We start from the raw sequence: 23,179 nt of genomic DNA on the forward strand, positions 1-23,179 counted from the left end.
AGACAGACAGCTTCAACATGGCCCGTGGGTTACTACTAACATCCTGTTTATACGACCTACAGACAGAGAGACAGACAGCTTCAACATGGCCCGTGGGTTACTACTAACATCCTGTTTATACGACCTACAGACAGAGAGACAGACAGACAGCTTCAACATGGCCCGTGGGTTACTACTAACATCCTGTTTATACGACCTACAGACAGAGAGACAGACAGACAGCTTCAACATGGCCCGTGGGTTACTACTAACATCCTGTTTATACGACCTACAGACAGAGAGACAGACAGCTTCAACATGGCCCGTGGGTTACTACTAACATCCTGTTTATACGACCTACAGACAGACAGGCAGGCACCTTTAAAACCAGGGGATCAGATGTAGGGGAATACGTTCTCCCATGTCGCCCCGCTGGCATCCACTACAAGACTGTGGTGGAGGGGGAAGCCGACAGGCCGGGTGGAGGGGAGCCGACTGGCCGGGTGGAGGGGGAGCCGACGGGCCGGGTGGAGGGGGAGCCGACGGGCCGGGTGGAGGGGAAGCCGACGGGCCGGGTGGAGGGGGAGCCGACGGGCCGGGTGGAGGGGGAGCCGACGGGCCGGGTGGAGGGGAGCCGACGGGCTGGGTGGAGGGAAGCCGACGGGCCGGGTGGAGAGGGGAGCCGACGGGCCGGGTGGAGGGGAGCCGACGGGCCGGGTGGAGGGGGAGCCGACGGGCCGGGTGGAGGGGGAGCCGGCGTGGAGGGGAGCCGACGGGCCGGGTGGAGGGGGAGCCGGCGGGCCGGGTGGAGGGGGAGCCGACGGGCCGGGTGGAGGGGGAAGCCGACGGGCGGGTGGAGGGGGAAGCCGACGGGCCGGGTGGAGGGGAAGCCGACGGGCCGGGTGGAGGAGCCGACGGGCCGGGTGGAGGGGAGCCGACGGGCCGGGTGGAGGGAAGCCGACGGGCCGGGTGGAGGGGAAGCCGGCGGGCCGGGTGGAGGGGGAAGCCGACGGGCCGGGTGGAGGGTGGAGCCGACGGGCCGGGTGTAGGGGGAGCCGACGGGCCGGGTGGAGGGGGCCGACGGGCCGGGTGGAGGGGGCCGACGGGCCGGGTGGAGGGGGCCGACGGGCCGGGTGGAGGGGGGCCGACGGGCCGGGTGGAGGGGGAGCCGACGGGCCGGGTGGAGGGGGAGCCGACGGGCCAGGTGGAGGGGAGCCGACAGGCCGGGTGGAGGGGGCCGACGGGCCGGGTGGAGGGGGCCGACGGGCCGGGTGGAGGGGGAGCCGACGGGCCGGGTGGAGGGGGAGCCGACGGGCCGGGTGGAGCCGACGGGCCAGGTGGAGGGGGGAGCCGACAGGCCGGGCGTCAGCATGCTTCAGTTCAGAGTTCAGATGGCCAAATAGCGAACCAAACGAATGTGCTAGCATACTGAACTTCACTTGAAAAATGAAGGAGACGCCAATATAGGCTTCCTTAATTAACTTGACATTTTTGCAGAGGAGATCTTAGTCGCGCAATTTGACATCTAACTAATAGTTTGGTTTTAATCAATGAATACAAGTCATCACATCAGAGGGACAGACTGTAACGTTCTCTGCTTCACGGAAACATGGCTGCACCGCCCCCGGATAGCGTCTTCCCAGTGAGCCAACGGGTTTCTCCACGCATCGCGCCGACAGAAACAAACATCTTTCTGGTAAGAAGAGTGGCGGGCGTATGACTCATGACTAACGAGACATGGTGTGATGAAGGAAACATACAGGAACTCAAATCCTTCTGTTCACCTGATTTAGAATTCTGTCGTTGAATGACAACAAAGACCTTAATGAAGAATCCCTACTGTTGACCAATCACCGACGAAGGACCGTAGACGGCCTTTGGCTCACCTCTAGAAAACCCTCGCCGAAGTCCAAAACGTCACCAAATGTGGTCATGATATAATAACATTTGGAAATGTTTCAGCTGGGAGGCACGCGGACGTCATCCCTACATTCTGTGTTTCAGCTGGGAGGCACGCGGACGTCATCCCTACATTCTGTGTTTCAGCTGGGAGGCACGCGGACGTCATCCCTACATTCTGTGTTTCAGCTGGGAGGCACGCGGACATCATCCCTACATTCTGTGTTTCAGCTGGGAGGCACGCGGACGTCATCCCTACATTCTGTGTTTCAGCTGGGAGGCACGCAGACATCATCCCTACATTCTGTGTTTCAGCTGGGAGGCACGCGGACGTCATCCCTACATTCTGTGTTTCAGCTGGGAGGCACGCGGACGTCATCCCTACATTCTGTGTTTCAGCTGGGAGGCACGCGGACGTCATCCCTACATTCTGTGTTTCAGCTGGGAGGCACGCGGACGTCATCCCTACATTCTGTGTTTCAGCTGGGAGGCACGCGGACGTCATCCCTACATTCTGTGTTTCAGCTGGGAGGCACGCGGACGTCATCCCTACATTCTGTGTTTCAGCTGGGAGGCACGCGGACGTCATCCCTACATTCTGTGTTTCAGCTGGGAGGCACGCGGACCTCATCCCTACATTCTGTGTTTCAGCTGGGAGGCACGCGGACGTCATCCCTACATTCTGTGTTTCAGCTGGGAGGCACGCGGACGTCATCCCTACATTCTGTGTTTCAGCTGGGAGGCACGCGGACGTCATCCCTACATTCTGTGTTTCAGCTGGGAGGCACGCGGACGTCATCCCTACTTTCTGTGTTTCAGCTGGGAGGCACGCGGACGTCATCCCTACTTTCTGTGTTTCAGCTGGGAGGCACGCGGACGTCATCCCTACATTCTGTGTTTCAGCTGGGAGGCACGCGGACGTCATCCCTACATTCTGTGTTTCAGCTGGGAGACACGCGGACGTCATCCCTACATTCTGTGTTTCAGCTGGGAGGCACGCGGACGTCATCCCTACATTCTGTGTTTCAGCTGGGAGGCACGCGGACGTCATCCCTACATTCTGTGTTTCAGCTGGGAGGCACGCGGGCGTCATCCCTACATTCTGTGTTTCAGCTGGGAGGCACGCGGACGTCATCCCTACATTCTGTGTTTCAGCTGGGAGGCACGCGGACGTCATCCCTACATTCTGTGTTTCAGCTGGGAGGCACGCGGACGTCATCCCTACATTCTGTGTTTCAGCTGGGAGGCACGCGGACGTCATCCCTACATTCTGTGTTTCAGCTGGGAGGCACGCGGACGTCATCCCTACATTCTGTGTTTCAGCTGGGAGGCACGCGGACGTCATCCCTACATTCTGTGTTTCAGCTGGGAGGCACGCGGACGTCATCCCTACATTCTGTGTTTCAGCTGGGAGGCACGCGGACGTCATCCCTACATTCTGTGTTTCAGCTGGGAGGCACGCGGACGTCATCCCTACATTCTGTGTTTCAGCTGGGAGGCACGCGGACGTCATCCCTACATTCTATGGAAGTGTTTCAGCTGGGAGGCACGCGGACGTCATCCCTACATTCTGTGTTTCAGCTGGGAGGCACGCGGACGTCATCCCTACATTCTATGGAAGTGTTTCAGCTGGGAGGCACGCGGACGTCATCCCTACATTCTGTGTTTCAGCTGGGAGGCACGCGGACATCATCCCTACATTCTGTGTTTCAGCTGGGAGGCACGTGGACGTCATCCCTACATTCTGTGTTTCAGCTGGGAGGCACGCGGACGTCATCCCTACTTTCTGTGTTTCAGCTGGGAGGCACGCGGACGTCATCCCTACATTCTGTGTTTCAGCTGGGAGGCACGCGGACGTCATCCCTACATTCTGTGTTTCAGCTGGGAGGCACGCGGACATCATCCCTACATTCTGTGTTTCAGCTGGGAGGCACGCGGACATCATCCCTACATTCTATGGAAGTGTTTCAGCTGGGAGGCACGCGGACGTCATCCCTACATTCTGTGTTTCAGCTGGGAGGCACGCGGACGTCATCCCTACATTCTGTGTTTCAGCTGGGAGGCACGCGGACGTCATCCCTACATTCTATGGAAGTGTTTCAGCTGGGAGGCACGCGGACGTCATCCCTACATTCTGTGTTTCAGCTGGGAGGCACGCGGACGTCATCCCTACATTCTGTGTTTCAGCTGGGAGGCACGCGGACGTCATCCCTACATTCTGTGTTTCAGCTGGGAGGCACGCGGACGTCATCCCTACATTCTGTGTTTCAGCTGGGAGGCACGCGGACGTCATCCCTACATTCTGTGTTTCAGCTGGGAGGCACGCGGACGTCATCCCTACATTCTGTGTTTCAGCTGGGAGGCACGCGGACATCATCCCTACATTCTGTGTTTCAGCTGGGAGGCACGCGGACGTCATCCCTACATTCTGTTTCAGCTGGGAGGCACGCGGACGTCATCCCTACATTCTGTGTTTCAGCTGGGAGGCACGCGGACGTCATCCCTACATTCTGTGTTTCAGCTGGGAGGCACGCGGACGTCATCCCTACATTCTATGGAAGTGTTTCAGCTGGGAGGCACGCGGGACGTCATCCCTACATTCTGTTTCAGCTGGGAGGCACGCGGACGTCATCCCTACATTCTGTGTTTCAGCTGGGAGGCACGCGGACGTCATCCCTACATTCTATGGAAGTGTTTCAGCTGGGAGGCACGTGGACGTCATCCCTACATTCTGTTTCAGCTGGGAGGCACGCGGACGTCATCCCTACATTCTGTGTTTCAGCTGGGAGGCACGCGGACGTCATCCCTACATTCTGTGGAAGTGTTTCAGCTGGGAGGCACGCGGACATCATCCCTACATTCTATGGAAGTGTTTCAGCTGGGAGGCACGCGGACGTCATCCCTACATTCTGTGTTTCAGCTGGGAGGCACGCGGACGTCATCCCTACATTCTGTGTTTCAGCTGGGAGGCACGCGGACGTCATCCCTACATTCTATGGAAGTGTTTCAGCTGGGAGGCACGTGGACATCATCCCTACATTCTGTGTTTCAGCTGGGAGGCACGCGGACGTCATCCCTACATTCTATGGAAGTGTTTCAGCTGGGAGGCACGCGGACGTCATCCCTACATTCTGTGTTTCAGCTGGGAGGCACGCGGACGTCATCCCTACATTCTATGGAAGTGTTTCAGCTGGGAGGCACGCGGACGTCATCCCTACATTCTATGGAAGTGTTTCAGCTGGGAGGCACGCGGACATCATCCCTACATTCTGTGTTTCAGCTGGGAGGCACGCGGACGTCATCCCTACATTCTGTGTTTCAGCTGGGAGGCACGTGGACGTCATCCCTACATTCTGTGTTTCAGCTGGGAGGCACGCGGACGTCATCCCTACATTCTGTGTTTCAGCTGGGAGGCACGCGGACGTCATCCCTACATTCTGTGTTTCAGCTGGGAGGCACGCGGACGTCATCCCTACATTCTGTGTTTCAGCTGGGAGGCACGCGGACGTCATCCCTACATTCTGTGTTTCAGCTGGGAGGCACGCGGACGTCATCCCTACATTCTATGGAAGTGTTTCAGCTGGGAGGCACGCGGACGTCATCCCTACATTCTGTGTTTCAGCTGGGAGGCACGCGGACGTCATCCCTACATTCTGTGTTTCAGCTGGGAGGCACGCGGACGTCATCCCTACATTCTGTGTTTCAGCTGGGAGGCACGTGGACGTCATCCCTACATTCTATGGAAGTGTTTCAGCTGGGAGGCACGCGGACGTCATCCCTACATTCTGTGTTTCAGCTGGGAGGCACGCGGACATCATCCCTACATTCTGTGTTTCAGCTGGGAGGCACGCGGACGTCATCCCTACATTCTGTTTCAGCTGGGAGGCACGCGGACGTCATCCCTACATTCTGTGTTTCAGCTGGGAGGCACGCGGACGTCATCCCTACATTCTGTGTTTCAGCTGGGAGGCACGCGGACGTCATCCCTACATTCTGTGTTTCAGCTGGGAGGCACGCGGACATCATCCCTACATTCTGTGTTTCAGCTGGGAGGCACGCGGACGTCATCCCTACATTCTGTGTTTCAGCTGGGAGGCACGCAGACGTCATCCCTACATTCTGTTTCAGCTGGGAGGCACGCGGACGTCATCCCTACATTCTGTGTTTCAGCTGGGAGGCACGTGGACGTCATCCCTACATTCTATGGAAGTGTTTCAGCTGGGAGGCACGTGGACGTCATCCCTACATTCTGTTTCAGCTGGGAGGCACGCGGACATCATCCCTACATTCTGTGTTTCAGCTGGGAGGCACGCGGGACGTCATCCCTACATTCTGTGGAAGTGTTTCAGCTGGGAGGCACGCGGACATCATCCCTACATTCTATGGAAGTGTTTCAGCTGGGAGGCACGCGGACATCATCCCTACATTCTGTGTTTCAGCTGGGAGGCACGCGGACGTCATCCCTACATTCTGTGTTTCAGCTGGGAGGCACGCGGACGTCATCCCTACATTCTATGGAAGTGTTTCAGCTGGGAGGCACGCGGACGTCATCCCTACATTCTGTGTTTCAGCTGGGAGGCACGCGGACATCATCCCTACATTCTGTGTTTCAGCTGGGAGGCACGCGGACGTCATCCCTACATTCTGTGTTTCAGCTGGGAGGCACGCGGACGTCATCCCTACATTCTATGGAAGTGTTTCAGCTGGGAGGCACGTGGACATCATCCCTACATTCTGTGTTTCAGCTGGGAGGCACGTCATCCCTACATTCTGGACGTCATCCCTACATTCTGTGTTTCAGCTGGGAGGCACGCGGACGTCATCCCTACATTCTGTGTTTCAGCTGGGAGGCACGCGGACCTCATCCCTACATTCTGTGTTTCAGCTGGGAGGCACGCGGACATCATCCCTACATTCTATGGAAGTGTTTCAGCTGGGAGGCACGCGGACGTCATCCCTACATTCTGTGTTTCAGCTGGGAGGCACGCGGACGTCATCCCTACATTCTGTGTTTCAGCTGGGAGGCACGCGGACGTCATCCCTACATTCTGTGTTTCAGCTGGGAGGCACGCGGACATCATCCCTACATTCTGTGTTTCAGCTGGGAGGCACGCGGACATCATCCCTACATTCTATGGAAGTGTTTCAGCTGGGAGGCACGCGGACGTCATCCCTACATTCTGTGTTTCAGCTGGGAGGCACGCGGACGTCATCCCTACATTCTGTGTTTCAGCTGGGAGGCACGCGGACGTCATCCCTACATTCTGTGTTTCAGCTGGGAGGCACGCGGACGTCATCCCTACATTCTGTGTTTCAGCTGGGAGGCACGCGGACGTCATCCCTACATTCTGTGTTTCAGCTGGGAGGCACGCGGACGTCATCCCTACATTCTGTGTTTCAGCTGGGAGGCACGCGGACGTCATCCCTACATTCTGTGTTTCAGCTGGGAGGCACGCGGACGTCATCCCTACATTCTGTGTTTCAGCTGGGAGGCACGCGGACGTCATCCCTACATTCTGTGTTTCAGCTGGGAGGCACGCGGACGTCATCCCTACATTCTGTGTTTCAGCTGGGAGGCACGGGACGTCATCCCTACATTCTATGGAAGTGTTTCAGCTGGGAGGCACGCGGACGTCATCCCTACATTCTGTGTTTCAGCTGGGAGGCACGGGACGTCATCCCTACATTCTATGGAAGTGTTTCAGCTGGGAGGCACGCGGACATCATCCCTACATTCTGTGTTTCAGCTGGGAGGCACGCGGACGTCATCCCTACATTCTGTGTTTCAGCTGGGAGGCACACGGACATCATCCCTACATTCTGTGTTTCAGCTGGGGAGGCACGCGGACGTCATCCCTACATTCTGTGTTTCAGCTGGGAGGCACGCGGACGTCATCCCTACATTCTGTGTTTCAGCTGGGAGGCACGCGGACGTCATCCCTACATTCTGTGTTTCAGCTGGGAGGCACGCGGGCATCATCCCTTCATTCTATGGAAGTGTTTCAGCTGGGAGGCACGCGGACGTCATCCCTACATTCTGTGTTTCAGCTGGGAGGCACGCGGGCATCATCCCTTCATTCTATGGAAGTGTTTCAGCTGGGAGGCACGCGGACGTCATCCCTACATTCTGTGTTTCAGCTGGGAGGCACGCGGACCTCATCCCCTACATTCTATGGAAGTGTTTCAGCTGGGAGGCACGCGGACGTCATCCCTACATTCTGTGTTTCAGCTGGGAGGCACGCGGACCTCATCCCTACATTCTGTGTTTCAGCTGGGAGGCACGCGGACCTCATCCCTACATTCTATGGAAGTGTTTCAGCTGGGAGGCACGTGGACATCATCCCTACATTCTATGGAAGTGTTTCAGCTGGGAGGCATGCGGACGTCATCCCTACATTCTGTGTTTCAGCTGGGAGGGGAGGCACGTTTCAGCTGGGAGGACGTCATCCCTACATTCTGTGTTTCAGCTGGGAGGCACGCGGACGTCATCCCTACATTCTGTGTTTCAGCTGGGAGGCACGCGGACATCATCCCTACATTCTGTGTTTCAGCTGGGAGGCACGCGGACGTCATCCCTACATTCTGTGTTTCAGCTGGGAGGCACGCGGACGTCATCCCTACATTCTGTGTTTCAGCTGGGAGGCACGCGGACGTCATCCCTACATTCTGTGTTTCAGCTGGGAGGCACGTGGACGTCATCCCTACATTCTGTGTTTCAGCTGGGAGGCACGCGGACGACATCATCCCTACATTCTGTGTTTCAGCTGGGAGGCACTATGGAAGTGTTTCAGCTGGGAGGACGTCATCCCTACATTCTGTGTTTCAGCTGGGAGGCACGCGGACGTCATCCCTACATTCTGTGTTTCAGCTGGGAGGCACGCGGACGTCATCCCTACATTCTGTGTTTCAGCTGGGAGGCACGGACGTCATCCCTACATTCTATGGAAGTGTTTCAGCTGGGAGGCACGCGGACGTCATCCCTACATTCTGTGTTTCAGCTGGGAGGCACGCGGACGTCATCCCTACATTCTGTGTTTCAGCTGGGAGGCACGCGGACGTCATCCCTACATTCTGTGTTTCAGCTGGGAGGCACGCGGACATCATCCCTACATTCTATGGAAGTGTTTCAGCTGGGAGGCACGCGGACGTCATCCCTACATTCTGTGTTTCAGCTGGGAGGCACGCAGACATCATCCCTACATTCTGTGTCATCCCTACATTCTGTGTTTCAGCTGGGAGGCACGCGGACCTCATCCCTACATTCTGTGTTTCAGCTGGGAGGCACGCGGACCTCATCCCTACATTCTATGGAAGTGTTTCAGCTGGGAGGCACGTGGACATCATCCCTACATTCTGCACGCGGACATCATCCCTACATTCTGTGTTTCAGCTGGGAGGCACGCGGACGTCATCCCTACATTCTGTGTTTCAGCTGGGAGGCACGCGGACGTCATCCCTACATTCTATGGAAGTGTTTCAGCTGGGAGGCACGCGGACGTCATCCCTACATTCTGTGTTTCAGCTGGGAGGCACGCGGACGTCATCCCTACATTCTGTGTTTCAGCTGGGAGGCACGCGGACGTCATCCCTACATTCTGTGTTTCAGCTGGAGGAGGCATTCTGTGTTTCAGCTGGGAGGCACGTCATCCCTACATTCTGTGTTTCAGCTGGGAGGCACGCGGACGTCATCCCTACATTCTGTGTTTCAGCTGGGAGGCACGCGGACGTCATCCCTACATTCTGTGTTTCAGCTGGGAGGCACGCGGGACGTCATCCCTACATTCTGTGTTTCAGCTGGGAGGCACGCGGACGTCATCCCTACATTCTGTGTTTCAGCTGGGAGGCACGCGGACGTCATCCCTACATTCTGTGTTTCAGCTGGGAGGCACGCGGACGTCATCCCTACATTCTGTGTTTCAGCTGGGAGGCACGCGGACGTCATCCCTACATTCTGTGTTTCAGCTGGGAGGCACGGGACGTCATCCCTACATTCTATGGAAGTGTTTCAGCTGGGAGGCACGCAGACGTCATCCCTACATTCTGTGTTTCAGCTGGGAGGCACGCGGACGTCATCCCTACATTCTGTGTTTCAGCTGGGAGGCACGGGACGTCATCCCTACATTCTATGGAAGTGTTTCAGCTGGGAGGCACGCGGATGTCATCCCTACATTCTGTGTTTCAGCTGGGAGGCACGCGGACATCATCCCTACATTCTGTGTTTCAGCTGGGAGGCACGCGGACGTCATCCCTACATTCTATGGAAGTGTTTCAGCTGGGAGGCACGCGGACATCATCCCTACATTCTGTGTTTCAGCTGGGAGGCACGCGGACGTCATCCCTACATTCTGTGTTTCAGCTGGGAGGCACGTCATCCCTACATTCTGGACGTCATCCCTACATTCTGTGTTTCAGCTGGGAGGCACGCGGACGTCATCCCTACATTCTGTGTTTCAGCTGGGAGGCACGCGGGCATCATCCCTTCATTCTATGGAAGTGTTTCAGCTGGGAGGCACGCGGACGTCATCCCTACATTCTGTGTTTCAGCTGGGAGGCACGCGGGCATCATCCCTACATTCAAGTCTTCATTCTATGGAAGTGTTTCAGCTGGGAGGCACGCGGACGTCATCCCTACATTCTGTGTTTCAGCTGGGAGGCACGCGGACCTCATCCCTACATTCTATGGGAGGCAAGTGTTTCAGCTGGGAGGCATGCGGACGTCATCCCTACATTCTGTGTTTCAGCTGGGAGGCACGCGGACGTCATCCCTACATTCTGTGTTTCAGCTGGGAGGCACGCGGACGTCATCCCTACATTCTGTGTTTCAGCTGGGAGGCACGCGGACGTCATCCCTACATTCTGTGTTTCAGCTGGGAGGCACGCGGACGTCATCCCTACATTCTGTGTTTCAGCTGGGAGGCACGCGGACGTCATCCCTACATTCTGTGTTTCAGCTGGGAGGCACGCGGACGTCATCCCTACATTCTGTGTTTCAGCTGGGAGGCACGCGGACGTCATCCCTACATTCTGTGTTTCAGCTGGGAGGCACGCGGACGTCATCCCTACATTCTGTGTTTCAGCTGGGAGGCACGCGGACGTCATCCCTACATTCTGTGTTTCAGCTGGGAGGCACGCGGCCATCCCTACGTCATCCCTACATTCTGTGTTTCAGCTGGGAGGCACGGGACGTCATCCCTACATTCTATGGAAGTGTTTCAGCTGGGAGGCACGCGGACGTCATCCCTACATTCTGTGTTTCAGCTGGGAGGCACGCGGACGTCATCCCTACATTCTGTGTTTCAGCTGGGAGGCACGCGGACGTCATCCCTACATTCTGTGTTTCAGCTGGGAGGCACGCGGGACGTCATCCCTACATTCTGTGTTTCAGCTGGGAGGCACGGGACGTCATCCCTACATTCTATGGAAGTGTTTCAGCTGGGAGGCACGCGGACGTCATCCCTACATTCTGTGTTTCAGCTGGGAGGCACGCGGACATCATCCCTACATTCTGTGTTTCAGCTGGGAGGCACGTGGACGTCATCCCTACATTCTGTGTTTCAGCTGGGAGGCACGCGGACGTCATCCCTACATTCTGTGTTTCAGCTGGGAGGCACGCGGACGTCATCCCTACATTCTGTGTTTCAGCTGGGAGGCACGCGGACGTCATCCCTACATTCTGTGTTTCAGCTGGGAGGCACGCGGACGTCATCCCTACATTCTGTGTTTCAGCTGGGAGGCACGCGGACATCATCCCTACATTCTATGGAAGTGTTTCAGCTGGAAGTGTTTCAGCTGGGAGGCACGCGGACGTCATCCCTACATTCTGTGTTTCAGCTGGGAGGCACGCGGACGTCATCCCTACATTCTATGGAAGTGTTTCAGCTGGGAGGCACGCGGACGTCATCCCTACATTCTGTGTTTCAGCTGGGAGGCACGCGGACGTCATCCCTACATTCTGTGTTTCAGCTGGGAGGCACGCGGACGTCATCCCTACATTCTGTGTTTCAGCTGGGAGGCACGCGGACGTCATCCCTACATTCTGTGTTTCAGCTGGGAGGCACGCGGACGTCATCCCTACATTCTGTGTTTCAGCTGGGAGGCACGCGGACGTCATCCCTACATTCTGTGTTTCAGCTGGGAGGCACGCGGACATCATCCCTACATTCTGTGTTTCAGCTGGGAGGCACGCGGACGTCATCCCTACATTCTGTTTCAGCTGGGAGGCACGCGGACGTCATCCCTACATTCTGTGTTTCAGCTGGGAGGCACGCGGACGTCATCCCTACATTCTGTGTTTCAGCTGGGAGGCACGGACGTCATCCCTACATTCTATGGAAGTGTTTCAGCTGGGAGGCACGCGGACGTCATCCCTACATTCCTGTTTCAGCTGGGAGGCACGCGGACGTCATCCCTACATTCTGTGTTTCAGCTGGGAGGCACGCGGACGTCATCCCTACATTCTATGGAAGTGTTTCAGCTGGGAGGCACGTGGACGTCATCCCTACATTCTGTTTCAGCTGGGAGGCACGCGGACGTCATCCCTACATTCTGTGTTTCAGCTGGGAGGCACGCGGACGTCATCCCTACATTCTATGGAAGTGTTTCAGCTGGGAGGCACGCGGACATCATCCCTACATTCTATGGAAGTGTTTCAGCTGGGAGGCACGCGGACGTCATCCCTACATTCTGTGTTTCAGCTGGGAGGCACGCGGACGTCATCCCTACATTCTGTGTTTCAGCTGGGAGGCACGCGGACGTCATCCCTACATTCTATGGAAGTGTTTCAGCTGGGAGGCACGCGGACGTCATCCCTACATTCTGTGTTTCAGCTGGGAGGCACGCGGACGTCATCCCTACATTCTATGGAAGTGTTTCAGCTGGGAGGCACGCGGACGTCATCCCTACATTCTATGGAAGTGTTTCAGCTGGGAGGCACGCGGACATCATCCCTACATTCTGTGTTTCAGCTGGGAGGCACGCGGACGTCATCCCTACATTCTGTGTTTCAGCTGGGAGGCACGCGGACATCATCCCTACATTCTGTGTTTCAGCTGGGAGGCACGCGGACGTCATCCCTACATTCTGTGTTTCAGCTGGGAGGCACGCGGATTCGTCATCCCTACATTCTGTGTTTCAGCTGGGAGGCACGCGGACGTCATCCCTACATTCTGTGTTTCAGCTGGGTGGCACGCGGACGTCATCCCTACATTCTGTGTTTCAGCTGGGAGGCACGCGGACGTCATCCCTACATTCTATGGAAGTGTTTCAGCTGGGAGGCACGCGGACGTCATCCCTACATTCTGTGTTTCAGCTGGGAGGCATGTGGACGTCATCCCTACATTCTGTGTTTCAGCTGGGAGGCACGCGGACGTCATCCCTACGTTCTGTGTTTCAGCTGGGAGGCACGTGGACGTCATCCCTACATTCTATGGAAGTGTTTCAGCTGGGAGGCACGCGGACGTCATCCCTACATTCTGTGTTTCAGCTGGGAGGCACGCGGACATCATCCCTACATTCTGTGTTTCAGCTGGGAGGCACGCGGACGTCATCCCTACATTCTGTTTCAGCTGGGAGGCACGCGGACGTCATCCCTACATTCTGTGTTTCAGCTGGGAGGCACGCGGACGTCATCCCTACATTCTGTGTTTCAGCTGGGAGGCACGCGGACGTCATCCCTACATTCTGTGTTTCAGCTGGGAGGCACGCGGACATCATCCCTACATTCTGTGTTTCAGCTGGGAGGCACGCGGACGTCATCCCTACATTCTGTGTTTCAGCTGGGAGGCACGCAGACGTCATCCCTACATTCTGTTTCAGCTGGGAGGCACGCGGACGTCATCCCTACATTCTGTGTTTCAGCTGGGAGGCACGTGGACGTCATCCCTACATTCTATGGAAGTGTTTCAGCTGGGAGGCACGTGGACGTCATCCCTACATTCTGTGTTTCAGCTGGGAGGCACGCGGACGTCATCCCTACATTCTGTGTTTCAGCTGGGAGGCACGCGGACGTCATCCCTACATTCTGTGGCAGTGTTTCAGCTGGGAGGCACGCGGACATCATCCCTACATTCTATGGAAGTGTTTCAGCTGGGAGGCACGCGGACATCATCCCTACATTCTGTGTTTCAGCTGGGAGGCACGCGGACGTCATCCCTACATTCTGTGTTTCAGCTGGGAGGCACGCGGACGTCATCCCTACATTCTATGGAAGTGTTTCAGCTGGGAGGCACGCGGACGTCATCCCTACATTCTGTGTTTCAGCTGGGAGGCACGCGGACATCATCCCTACATTCTGTGTTTCAGCTGGGAGGCACGCGGACGTCATCCCTACATTCTGTGTTTCAGCTGGGAGGCACGCGGACGTCATCCCTACATTCTATGGAAGTGTTTCAGCTGGGAGGCACGTGGACATCATCCCTACATTCTGTGTTTCAGCTGGGAGGCACGCGGACGTCATCCCTACATTCTGTGTTTCAGCTGGGAGGCACGCGGACGTCATCCCTACATTCTGTGTTTCAGCTGGGAGGCACGCGGACCTCATCCCTACATTCTGTGTTTCAGCTGGGAGGCACGCGGACCTCATCCCTACATTCTATGGAAGTGTTTCAGCTGGGAGGCACGCGGACGTCATCCCTACATTCTGTGTTTCAGCTGGGAGGCACGGACGTCATCCCTACATTCTGTGTTTCAGCTGGGAGGCACGCGGACGTCATCCCTACATTCTGTGTTTCAGCTGGGAGGCACGCGGACCTCATCCCTACATTCTGTGTTTCAGCTGGGAGGCACGCGGACATCATCCCTACATTCTATGGAAGTGTTTCAGCTGGGAGGCACGCGGACGTCATCCCTACATTCTGTGTTTCAGCTGGGAGGCACGCGGACGTCATCCCTACATTCTGTGTTTCAGCTGGGAGGCACGCGGACGTCATCCCTACATTCTGTGTTTCAGCTGGGAGGCACGCGGACGTCATCCCTACATTCTGTGTTTCAGCTGGGAGGCACGCGGACGTCATCCCTACATTCTGTGTTTCAGCTGGGAGGCACGCGGACGTCATCCCTACATTCTGTGTTTCAGCTGGGAGGCACGCGGACGTCATCCCTACATTCTGTGTTTCAGCTGGGAGGCACGCGGACGTCATCCCTACATTCTGTGTTTCAGCTGGGAGGCACGCGGACGTCATCCCTACATTCTGTGTTTCAGCTGGGAGGCACGCGGACGTCATCCCTACATTCTGTGTTTCAGCTGGGAGGCACGCGGACGTCATCCCTACATTCTGTGTTTCAGCTGGGAGGCACGGGACGTCATCCCTACATTCTATGGAAGTGTTTCAGCTGGGAGGCACGCGGACGTCATCCCTACATTCTGTGTTTCAGCTGGGAGGCACGGGACGTCATCCCTACATTCTATGGAAGTGTTTCAGCTGGGAGGCACGCGGACATCATCCCTACATTCTGTGTTTCAGCTGGGAGGCACGCGGACGTCATCCCTACATTCTGTGTTTCAGCTGGGAGGCACACGGACATCATCCCTACATTCTGTGTTTCAGCTGGGAGGCACGCGGACGTCATCCCTACATTCTGTGTTTCAGCTGGGAGGCACGCGTAACGTCATCCCTACATTCTGTGTTTCAGCTGGGAGGCACGCGGACGTCATCCCTACATTCTGTGTTTCAGCTGGGAGGCACGCGGGCATCATCCCTTCATTCTATGGAAGTGTTTCAGCTGGGAGGCACGCGGACGTCATCCCTACGTTCTGTGTTTCAGCTGGGAGGCACGCGGACGTCATCCCTACATTCTGTGTTTCAGCTGGGAGGCACGCGGACGTCATCCCTACATTCTGTGTTTCAGCTGGGAGGCACGTGGACGTCATCCCTACATTCTATGGAAGTGTTTCAGCTGGGAGGCACGCGGACGTCATCCCTACATTCTGTGTTTCAGCTGGGAGGCACGCGGACATCATCCCTACATTCTGTGTTTCAGCTGGGAGGCACGCGGACGTCATCCCTACATTCTGTTTCAGCTGGGAGGCACGCGGGACGTCATCCCTACATTCTGTGTTTCAGCTGGGAGGCACGCGGACGTCATCCCTACATTCTGTGTTTCAGCTGGGAGGCACGCGGACGTCATCCCTACATTCTGTGTTTCAGCTGGGAGGCACGCGGACATCATCCCTACATTCTGTGTTTCAGCTGGGAGGCACGCGGACGTCATCCCTACATTCTGTGTTTCAGCTGGGAGGCACGCAGACGTCATCCCTACATTCTGTTTCAGCTGGGAGGCACGCGGACGTCATCCCTACATTCTGTGTTTCAGCTGGGAGGCACGTGGACGTCATCCCTACATTCTATGGAAGTGTTTCAGCTGGGAGGCACGTGGACGTCATCCTACATTCTGTTTCAGCTGGGAGGCACGCGGACATCATCCCTACATTCTGTGTTTCAGCTGGGAGGCACGCGGACGTCATCCCTACATTCTGTGGAAGTGTTTCAGCTGGGAGGCACGCGGACATCATCCCTACATTCTATGGAAGTGTTTCAGCTGGGAGGCACGCGGACATCATCCCTACATTCTGTGTTTCAGCTGGGAGGCACGCGGACGTCATCCCTACATTCTGTGTTTCAGCTGGGAGGCACGCGGACGTCATCCCTACATTCTATGGAAGTGTTTCAGCTGGGAGGCACGCGGACGTCATCCCTACATTCTGTGTTTCAGCTGGGAGGCACGCGGACATCATCCCTACATTCTGTGTTTCAGCTGGGAGGCACGCGGACGTCATCCCTACATTCTGTGTTTCAGCTGGGAGGCACGCGGACGTCATCCCTACATTCTATGGAAGTGTTTCAGCTGGGAGGCACGTGGACGTCATCCCTACATTCTGTGTTTCAGCTGGGAGGCACGCGGACGTCATCCCTACATTCTGTGTTTCAGCTGGGAGGCACGCGGACGTCATCCCTACATTCTGTGTCTGGGTTTCGGCTGGGAGGCACGCGGACCTCATCCCTACATTCTGTGTTTCAGCTGGGAGGCACGCGGACGTCATCCCTACATTCTATGGAAGTGTTTCAGCTGGGAGGCACGCGGACGTCATCCCTACATTCTGTGTTTCAGCTGGGAGGCACGCGGACGTCATCCCTACATTCTGTGTTTCAGCTGGGAGGCACGCGGACGTCATCCCTACATTCTGTGTTTCAGCTGGGAGGCACGCAGACCTCATCCCTACATTCTGTGTTTCAGCTGGGAGGCACGCGGACCTCATCCCTACATTCTATGGAAGTGTTTCAGCTGGGAGGCACGCGGACGTCATCCCTACATTCTGTGTTTCAGCTGGGAGGCACGCGGACGTCATCCCTACATTCTGTGTTTCAGCTGGGAGGCACGGGCGTCATCCCTACATTCTGTGTTTCAGCTGGGAGGCACGCAGACATCATCCCTACATTCTGTGTTTCAGCTGGGAGGCACGCGGACGTCATCCCTACATTCTGTGTTTCAGCTGGGAGGCACGCGGACGTCATCCCTACATTCTGTGTTTCAGCTGGGAGGCACGCGGACGTCATCCCTACATTCTGTGTTTCAGCTGGGAGGCACGCGGACGTCATCCCTACATTCTGTGTTTCAGCTGGGAGGCACGCGGACGTCATCCCTACATTCTGTGTTTCAGCTGGGAGGCACGCGGACGTCATCCCTACATTCTGTGTTTCAGCTGGGAGGCACGCGGACGTCATCCCTACATTCTGTGTTTCAGCTGGGAGGCACGGGACGTCATCCCTACATTCTATGGAAGTGTTTCAGCTGGGAGGCACGCGGACGTCATCCCTACATTCTGTGTTTCAGCTGGGAGGCACGGGACGTCATCCCTACATTCTATGGAAGTGTTTCAGCTGGGAGGCACGCGGACATCATCCCTACATTCTGTGTTTCAGCTGGGAGGCACGCGGACGTCATCCCTACATTCTGTGTTTCAGCTGGGAGGCACACGGACATCATCCCTACATTCTGTGTTTCAGCTGGGAGGCACGCGGACGTCATCCCTACATTCTGTGTTTCAGCTGGGAGGCACGCGTACGTCATCCCTACATTCTGTGTTTCAGCTGGGAGGCACGCGGACGTCATCCCTACATTCTGTGTTTCAGCTGGGAGGCACGGGGCATCATCCCTTCATTCTATGGAAGTGTTTCAGCTGGGAGGCACGCGGACGTCATCCCTACATTCTGTGTTTCAGCTGGGAGGCACGGGCATCATCCCTTCATTCTATGGAAGTGTTTCAGCTGGGAGGCACGCGGACGTCATCCCTACATTCTGTGTTTCAGCTGGGAGGCACGCGGACCTCATCCCTACATTCTATGGAAGTGTTTCAGCTGGGAGGCACGCGGACGTCATCCCTACATTCTGTGTTTCAGCTGGGAGGCACGCGGACCTCATCCCTACATTCTGTGTTTCAGCTGGGAGGCACGCGGACCTCATCCCTACATTCTATGGAAGTGTTTCAGCTGGGAGGCACGTGGACATCATCCCTACATTCTATGGAAGTGTTTCAGCTGGGAGGCATGCGGACGTCATCCCTACATTCTGTGTTTCAGCTGGGAGGCACGCGGACGTCATCCCTACATTCTGTGTTTCAGCTGGGAGGCACGCGGACGTCATCCCTACATTCTGTGTTTCAGCTGGGAGGCACGCGGACATCATCCCTACATTCTGTGTTTCAGCTGGGAGGCACGCGGACGTCATCCCTACATTCTGTGTTTCAGCTGGGAGGCACGCGGACGTCATCCCTACATTCTGTGTTTCAGCTGGGAGGCACATTCTGTGGACGTCATCCCTACATTCTGTGTTTCAGCTGGGAGGCACGCGGACGTCATCCCTACATTCTGTGTTTCAGCTGGGAGGCACGCGGACATCATCCCTACATTCTGTGTTTCAGCTGGGAGGCACGCGGACGTCATCCCTACATTCTGTGTTTCAGCTGGGAGGCACGCGGACGTCATCCCTACATTCTGTGTTTCAGCTGGGAGGCACGCGGACGTCATCCCTACATTCTGTGTTTCAGCTGGGAGGCACGGGACGTCATCCCTACATTCTATGGAAGTGTTTCAGCTGGGAGGCACGCGGACGTCATCCCTACATTCTGTGTTTCAGCTGGGAGGCACGCGGACGTCATCCCTACATTCTGTGTTTCAGCTGGGAGGCACGCGGACGTCATCCCTACATTCTGTGTTTCAGCTGGGAGGCACGCGGACATCATCCCTACATTCTATGGAAGTGTTTCAGCTGGGAGGCACGCGGACGTCATCCCTACATTCTGTGTTTCAGCTGGGAGGCACGCAGACATCATCCCTACATTCTGTGTTTCAGCTGGGAGGCACGCGGACGTCATCCCTACATTCTGTGTTTCAGCTGGGAGGCACGCGGACCTCATCCCTACATTCTATGGAAGTGTTTCAGCTGGGAGGCACGTGGACATCATCCCTACATTCTGTGTTTCAGCTGGGAGGCACGCGGACGTCATCCCTACATTCTGTGTTTCAGCTGGGAGGCACGCGGACGTCATCCCTACATTCTATGGAAGTGTTTCAGCTGGGAGGCACGCGGACGTCATCCCTACATTCTGTGTTTCAGCTGGGAGGCACGCGGACGTCATCCCTACATTCTGTGTTTCAGCTGGGAGGCACGCGGACGTCATCCCTACATTCTGTGTTTCAGCTGGGAGGCACGCGGACGTCATCCCTACATTCTGTGTTTCAGCTGGGAGGCACGCGGACGTCATCCCTACATTCTGTGTTTCAGCTGGGAGGCACGCGGGACGTCATCCCTACATTCTGTGTTTCAACTGGGAGGCACGCGGACGTCATCCCTACATTCTGTGTTTCAGCTGGGAGGCACGCGGACGTCATCCCTACATTCTGTGTTTCAGCTGGGAGGCACGCGGACGTCATCCCTACATTCTGTGTTTCAGCTGGGAGGCACGCGGACGTCATCCCTACATTCTGTGTTTCAGCTGGGAGGCACGCGGACGTCATCCCTACATTCTGTGTTTCAGCTGGGAGGCACGGGACGTCATCCCTACATTCTATGGAAGTGTTTCAGCTGGGAGGCACGCAGACGTCATCCCTACATTCTGTGTTTCAGCTGGGAGGCACGCGGACGTCATCCCTACATTCTGTGTTTCAGCTGGGAGGCACGGGACGTCATCCCTACATTCTATGGAAGTGTTTCAGCTGGGAGGCACGCGGACGTCATCCCTACATTCTGTGTTTCAGCTGGGAGGCACGCGGACATCATCCCTACATTCTGTGTTTCAGCTGGGAGGCACGCGGACGTCATCCCTACATTCTATGGAAGTGTTTCAGCTGGGAGGCACGCGGACATCATCCCTACATTCTGTGTTTCAGCTGGGAGGCACGCGGACGTCATCCCTACATTCTGTGTTTCAGCTGGGAGGCACGCGGACGTCATCCCTACATTCTGTGTTTCAGCTGGGAGGCACGCGGACGTCATCCCTACATTCTGTGTTTCAGCTGGGAGGCACGCGGACATCATCCCTTCATTCTATGGAAGTGTTTCAGCTGGGAGGCACGCGGACGTCATCCCTACATTCTGTGTTTCAGCTGGGAGGCACGCGGGCATCATCCCTTCATTCTATGGAAGTGTTTCAGCTGGGAGGCACGCGGACGTCATCCCTACATTCTGTGTTTCAGCTGGGAGGCACGCGGACTTCATCCCTACATTCTATGGAAGTGTTTCAGCTGGGAGGCACGCGGACGTCATCCCTACATTCTGTGTTTCAGCTGGGAGGCACGCGGACGTCATCCCTACATTCTGTGTTTCAGCTGGGAGGCACGCGGACGTCATCCCTACATTCTGTGTTTCAGCTGGGAGGCACGCGGACGTCATCCCTACATTCTGTGTTTCAGCTGGGAGGCACGCGGACGTCATCCCTACATTCTGTGTTTCAGCTGGGAGGCACGCGGACGTCATCCCTACATTCTGTGTTTCAGCTGGGAGGCACGGGACGTCATCCCTACATTCTATGGAAGTGTTTCAGCTGGGAGGCACGCGGACGTCATCCCTACATTCTGTGTTTCAGCTGGGAGGCACGCGGACGTCATCCCTACATTCTGTGTTTCAGCTGGGAGGCACGCGGACGTCATCCCTACATTCTGTGTTTCAGCTGGGAGGCACGCTGACGTCATCCCTACATTCTGTGTTTCAGCTGGGAGGCACGGGACGTCATCCCTACATTCTATGGAAGTGTTTCAGCTGGGAGGCACGCGGACGTCATCCCTACATTCTGTGTTTCAGCTGGGAGGCACGCGGACATCATCCCTACATTCTGTGTTTCAGCTGGGGGCACGCGGACGTCATCCCTTCATTCTATGGAAGTGTTTCAGCTGGGAGGCACGCAGACATCATCCCTACATTCTGTGTTTCAGCTGGGAGGCACGTGGACGTCATCCCTACATTCTGTGTTTCAGCTGGGAGGCACGGGGACGTCATCCCTTCATTCTATGTTTCAGCTGGGAGGCACGTGGACGTCATCCCTACATTCTGTGTTTCAGCTGGGAGGCACGTGGACGTCATCCCTACATTCTGTGTTTCAGCTGGGAGGCACGCGGACATCATCCCTACATTCTGTGTTTCAGCTGGGAGGCACGTGGACGTCATCCCTACATTCTGTGTTTCAGCTGGGAGGCACGCGGACGTCATCCCTACATTCTATGGAAGTGTTTCAGCTGGGAGGCACGCGGACGTCATCCCTACATTCTGTGTTTCAGCTGGGAGGCACGCGGACGTCATCCCTACATTCTGTGGAAGTGTTTCAGCTGGGAGGCACGCGGACGTCATCCCTACATTCTGTGTTTCAGCTGGGAGGCACGCGGACGTCATCCCTACATTCTGTGTTTCAGCTGGGAGGCACGCGGACGTCATCCCTACATTCTGTGTTTCAGCTGGGAGGCACGCGGACGTCATCCCTACATTCTGTGTTTCAGCTGGGAGGCACGCGGACGTCATCCCTACATTCTGTGTTTCAGCTGGGAGGCACGCGGACGTCATCCCTACATTCTGTGTTTCAGCTGGGAGGCACGCGGACGTCATCCCTTCATTCTATGGAAGTGTGAAAATGGCCCCCACCCAAGTGGTCACTGGTCAGAATATGTACAAAATAAAAACTCATTCATCCTGGGGTCCCTATGAACAGATTGTTGTACCATTTCATGTTGATAAAATGCTGTCAGTTCCACTTGAACTCTGCACCAGGTGTGTGTGTGTGTGTGTGTGTGTGTGTGTGTTACCGTTTGAACTCTGCACCAGGTGTGTGTGTGTGTTACCGTTTGAACTCTGCACCAGGGTGTGTGTGTGTTACCGTTTGAACTCTGCACCAGGTGTGTGTGTGTTACCGTTTGAACTCTGCACCAGTGTGTGTGTGTGTGTTACCGTTTGAACTCTGCAGCCAGGTGTGTGTGTGTGTTACCGTTTGAACTCTGCAGCCAGGTGTGTGTGTGTGTGTGTGTTACCGTTTGAACTCTGCACCAGGTGTGTGTGTGTGTTACCGTTTGAACTCTGCAGCCAGGTGTGTGTGTGTGTTACCGTTTTTGAACTCTGCACCAGGTGTGTGTGTGTGTTACCGTTTGAACTCTGCAGCCAGGTGTGTGTGTGTGTGTGTGTTACCGTTTGAACTCTGCACCAGGTGTGTGTGTGTTACCGTTTGAACTCTGCACCAGGTGTGTGTGTGTGTGTTACCGTTTGAACTCTGCACCAGGTGTGTGTGTGTGTACCGTTTGAACTCTGCACCAGGTGTGTGTGTGTGTGTTACCGTTTGAACTCTGCACCAGGTGTGTGTGTGTGTGTTACCGTTTGAACTCTGCACCAGGTGTGTGTGTGTTACCGTTTGAACTCTGCACCAGGTGTGTGTGTGTGTGTGTGTGTTACCGTTTGAACTCTGCACCAGGTGTGTGTGTGTGTGTGTGTGTGTTACCGTTTGAACTCTGCAGCCAGGTGCTGTGCCAGGGCGCTTGTGAAGCTCTCTCCTCCGATGCTGTGGTCTGTGTGGGTGTTCAGAACCCGGAACATTCCACCATTCACCTGCAGCACCGTCACACTCAGAGACGTCCCACCTAGTTTATACACCAGGACATGGCTACACACACACACACACCAGTTTATACACCAGGACATGGCTACACACACCCACACCAGTACACACACACACCAGTTCACACACAACTAGAGGTTGACAGATTAATAGCATTAAACTTTTGATATAAAATCCATCTTAACATAACCGCTAGTTATCTACACATGGTTGATT

At 56.0% G+C, this 23,179-nt stretch overlaps 1 protein-coding gene across 1 annotated transcript in view; it reads right to left on the reverse strand.

Moving 5' to 3' along the window:
* Positions 1-23,179, reverse strand: part of LOC127923520 (heat shock 70 kDa protein 14-like) — a 40,808-nt gene that overhangs the window by 5,319 nt on the left and 12,310 nt on the right. Inside the window, exon 7 of the mRNA XM_052507569.1 lies at positions 22,847-23,008. Within this exon, the coding sequence (XP_052363529.1) occupies positions 22,847-23,008 (162 nt within the window). The remainder of the gene's footprint in view (positions 1-22,846; positions 23,009-23,179) is intronic.

Source organism: Oncorhynchus keta, unplaced genomic scaffold (genome assembly GCF_023373465.1).
Source record: "Oncorhynchus keta strain PuntledgeMale-10-30-2019 unplaced genomic scaffold, Oket_V2 Un_contig_29970_pilon_pilon, whole genome shotgun sequence".
Taxonomy (NCBI): Eukaryota; Metazoa; Chordata; class Actinopteri; order Salmoniformes; family Salmonidae; genus Oncorhynchus; species Oncorhynchus keta.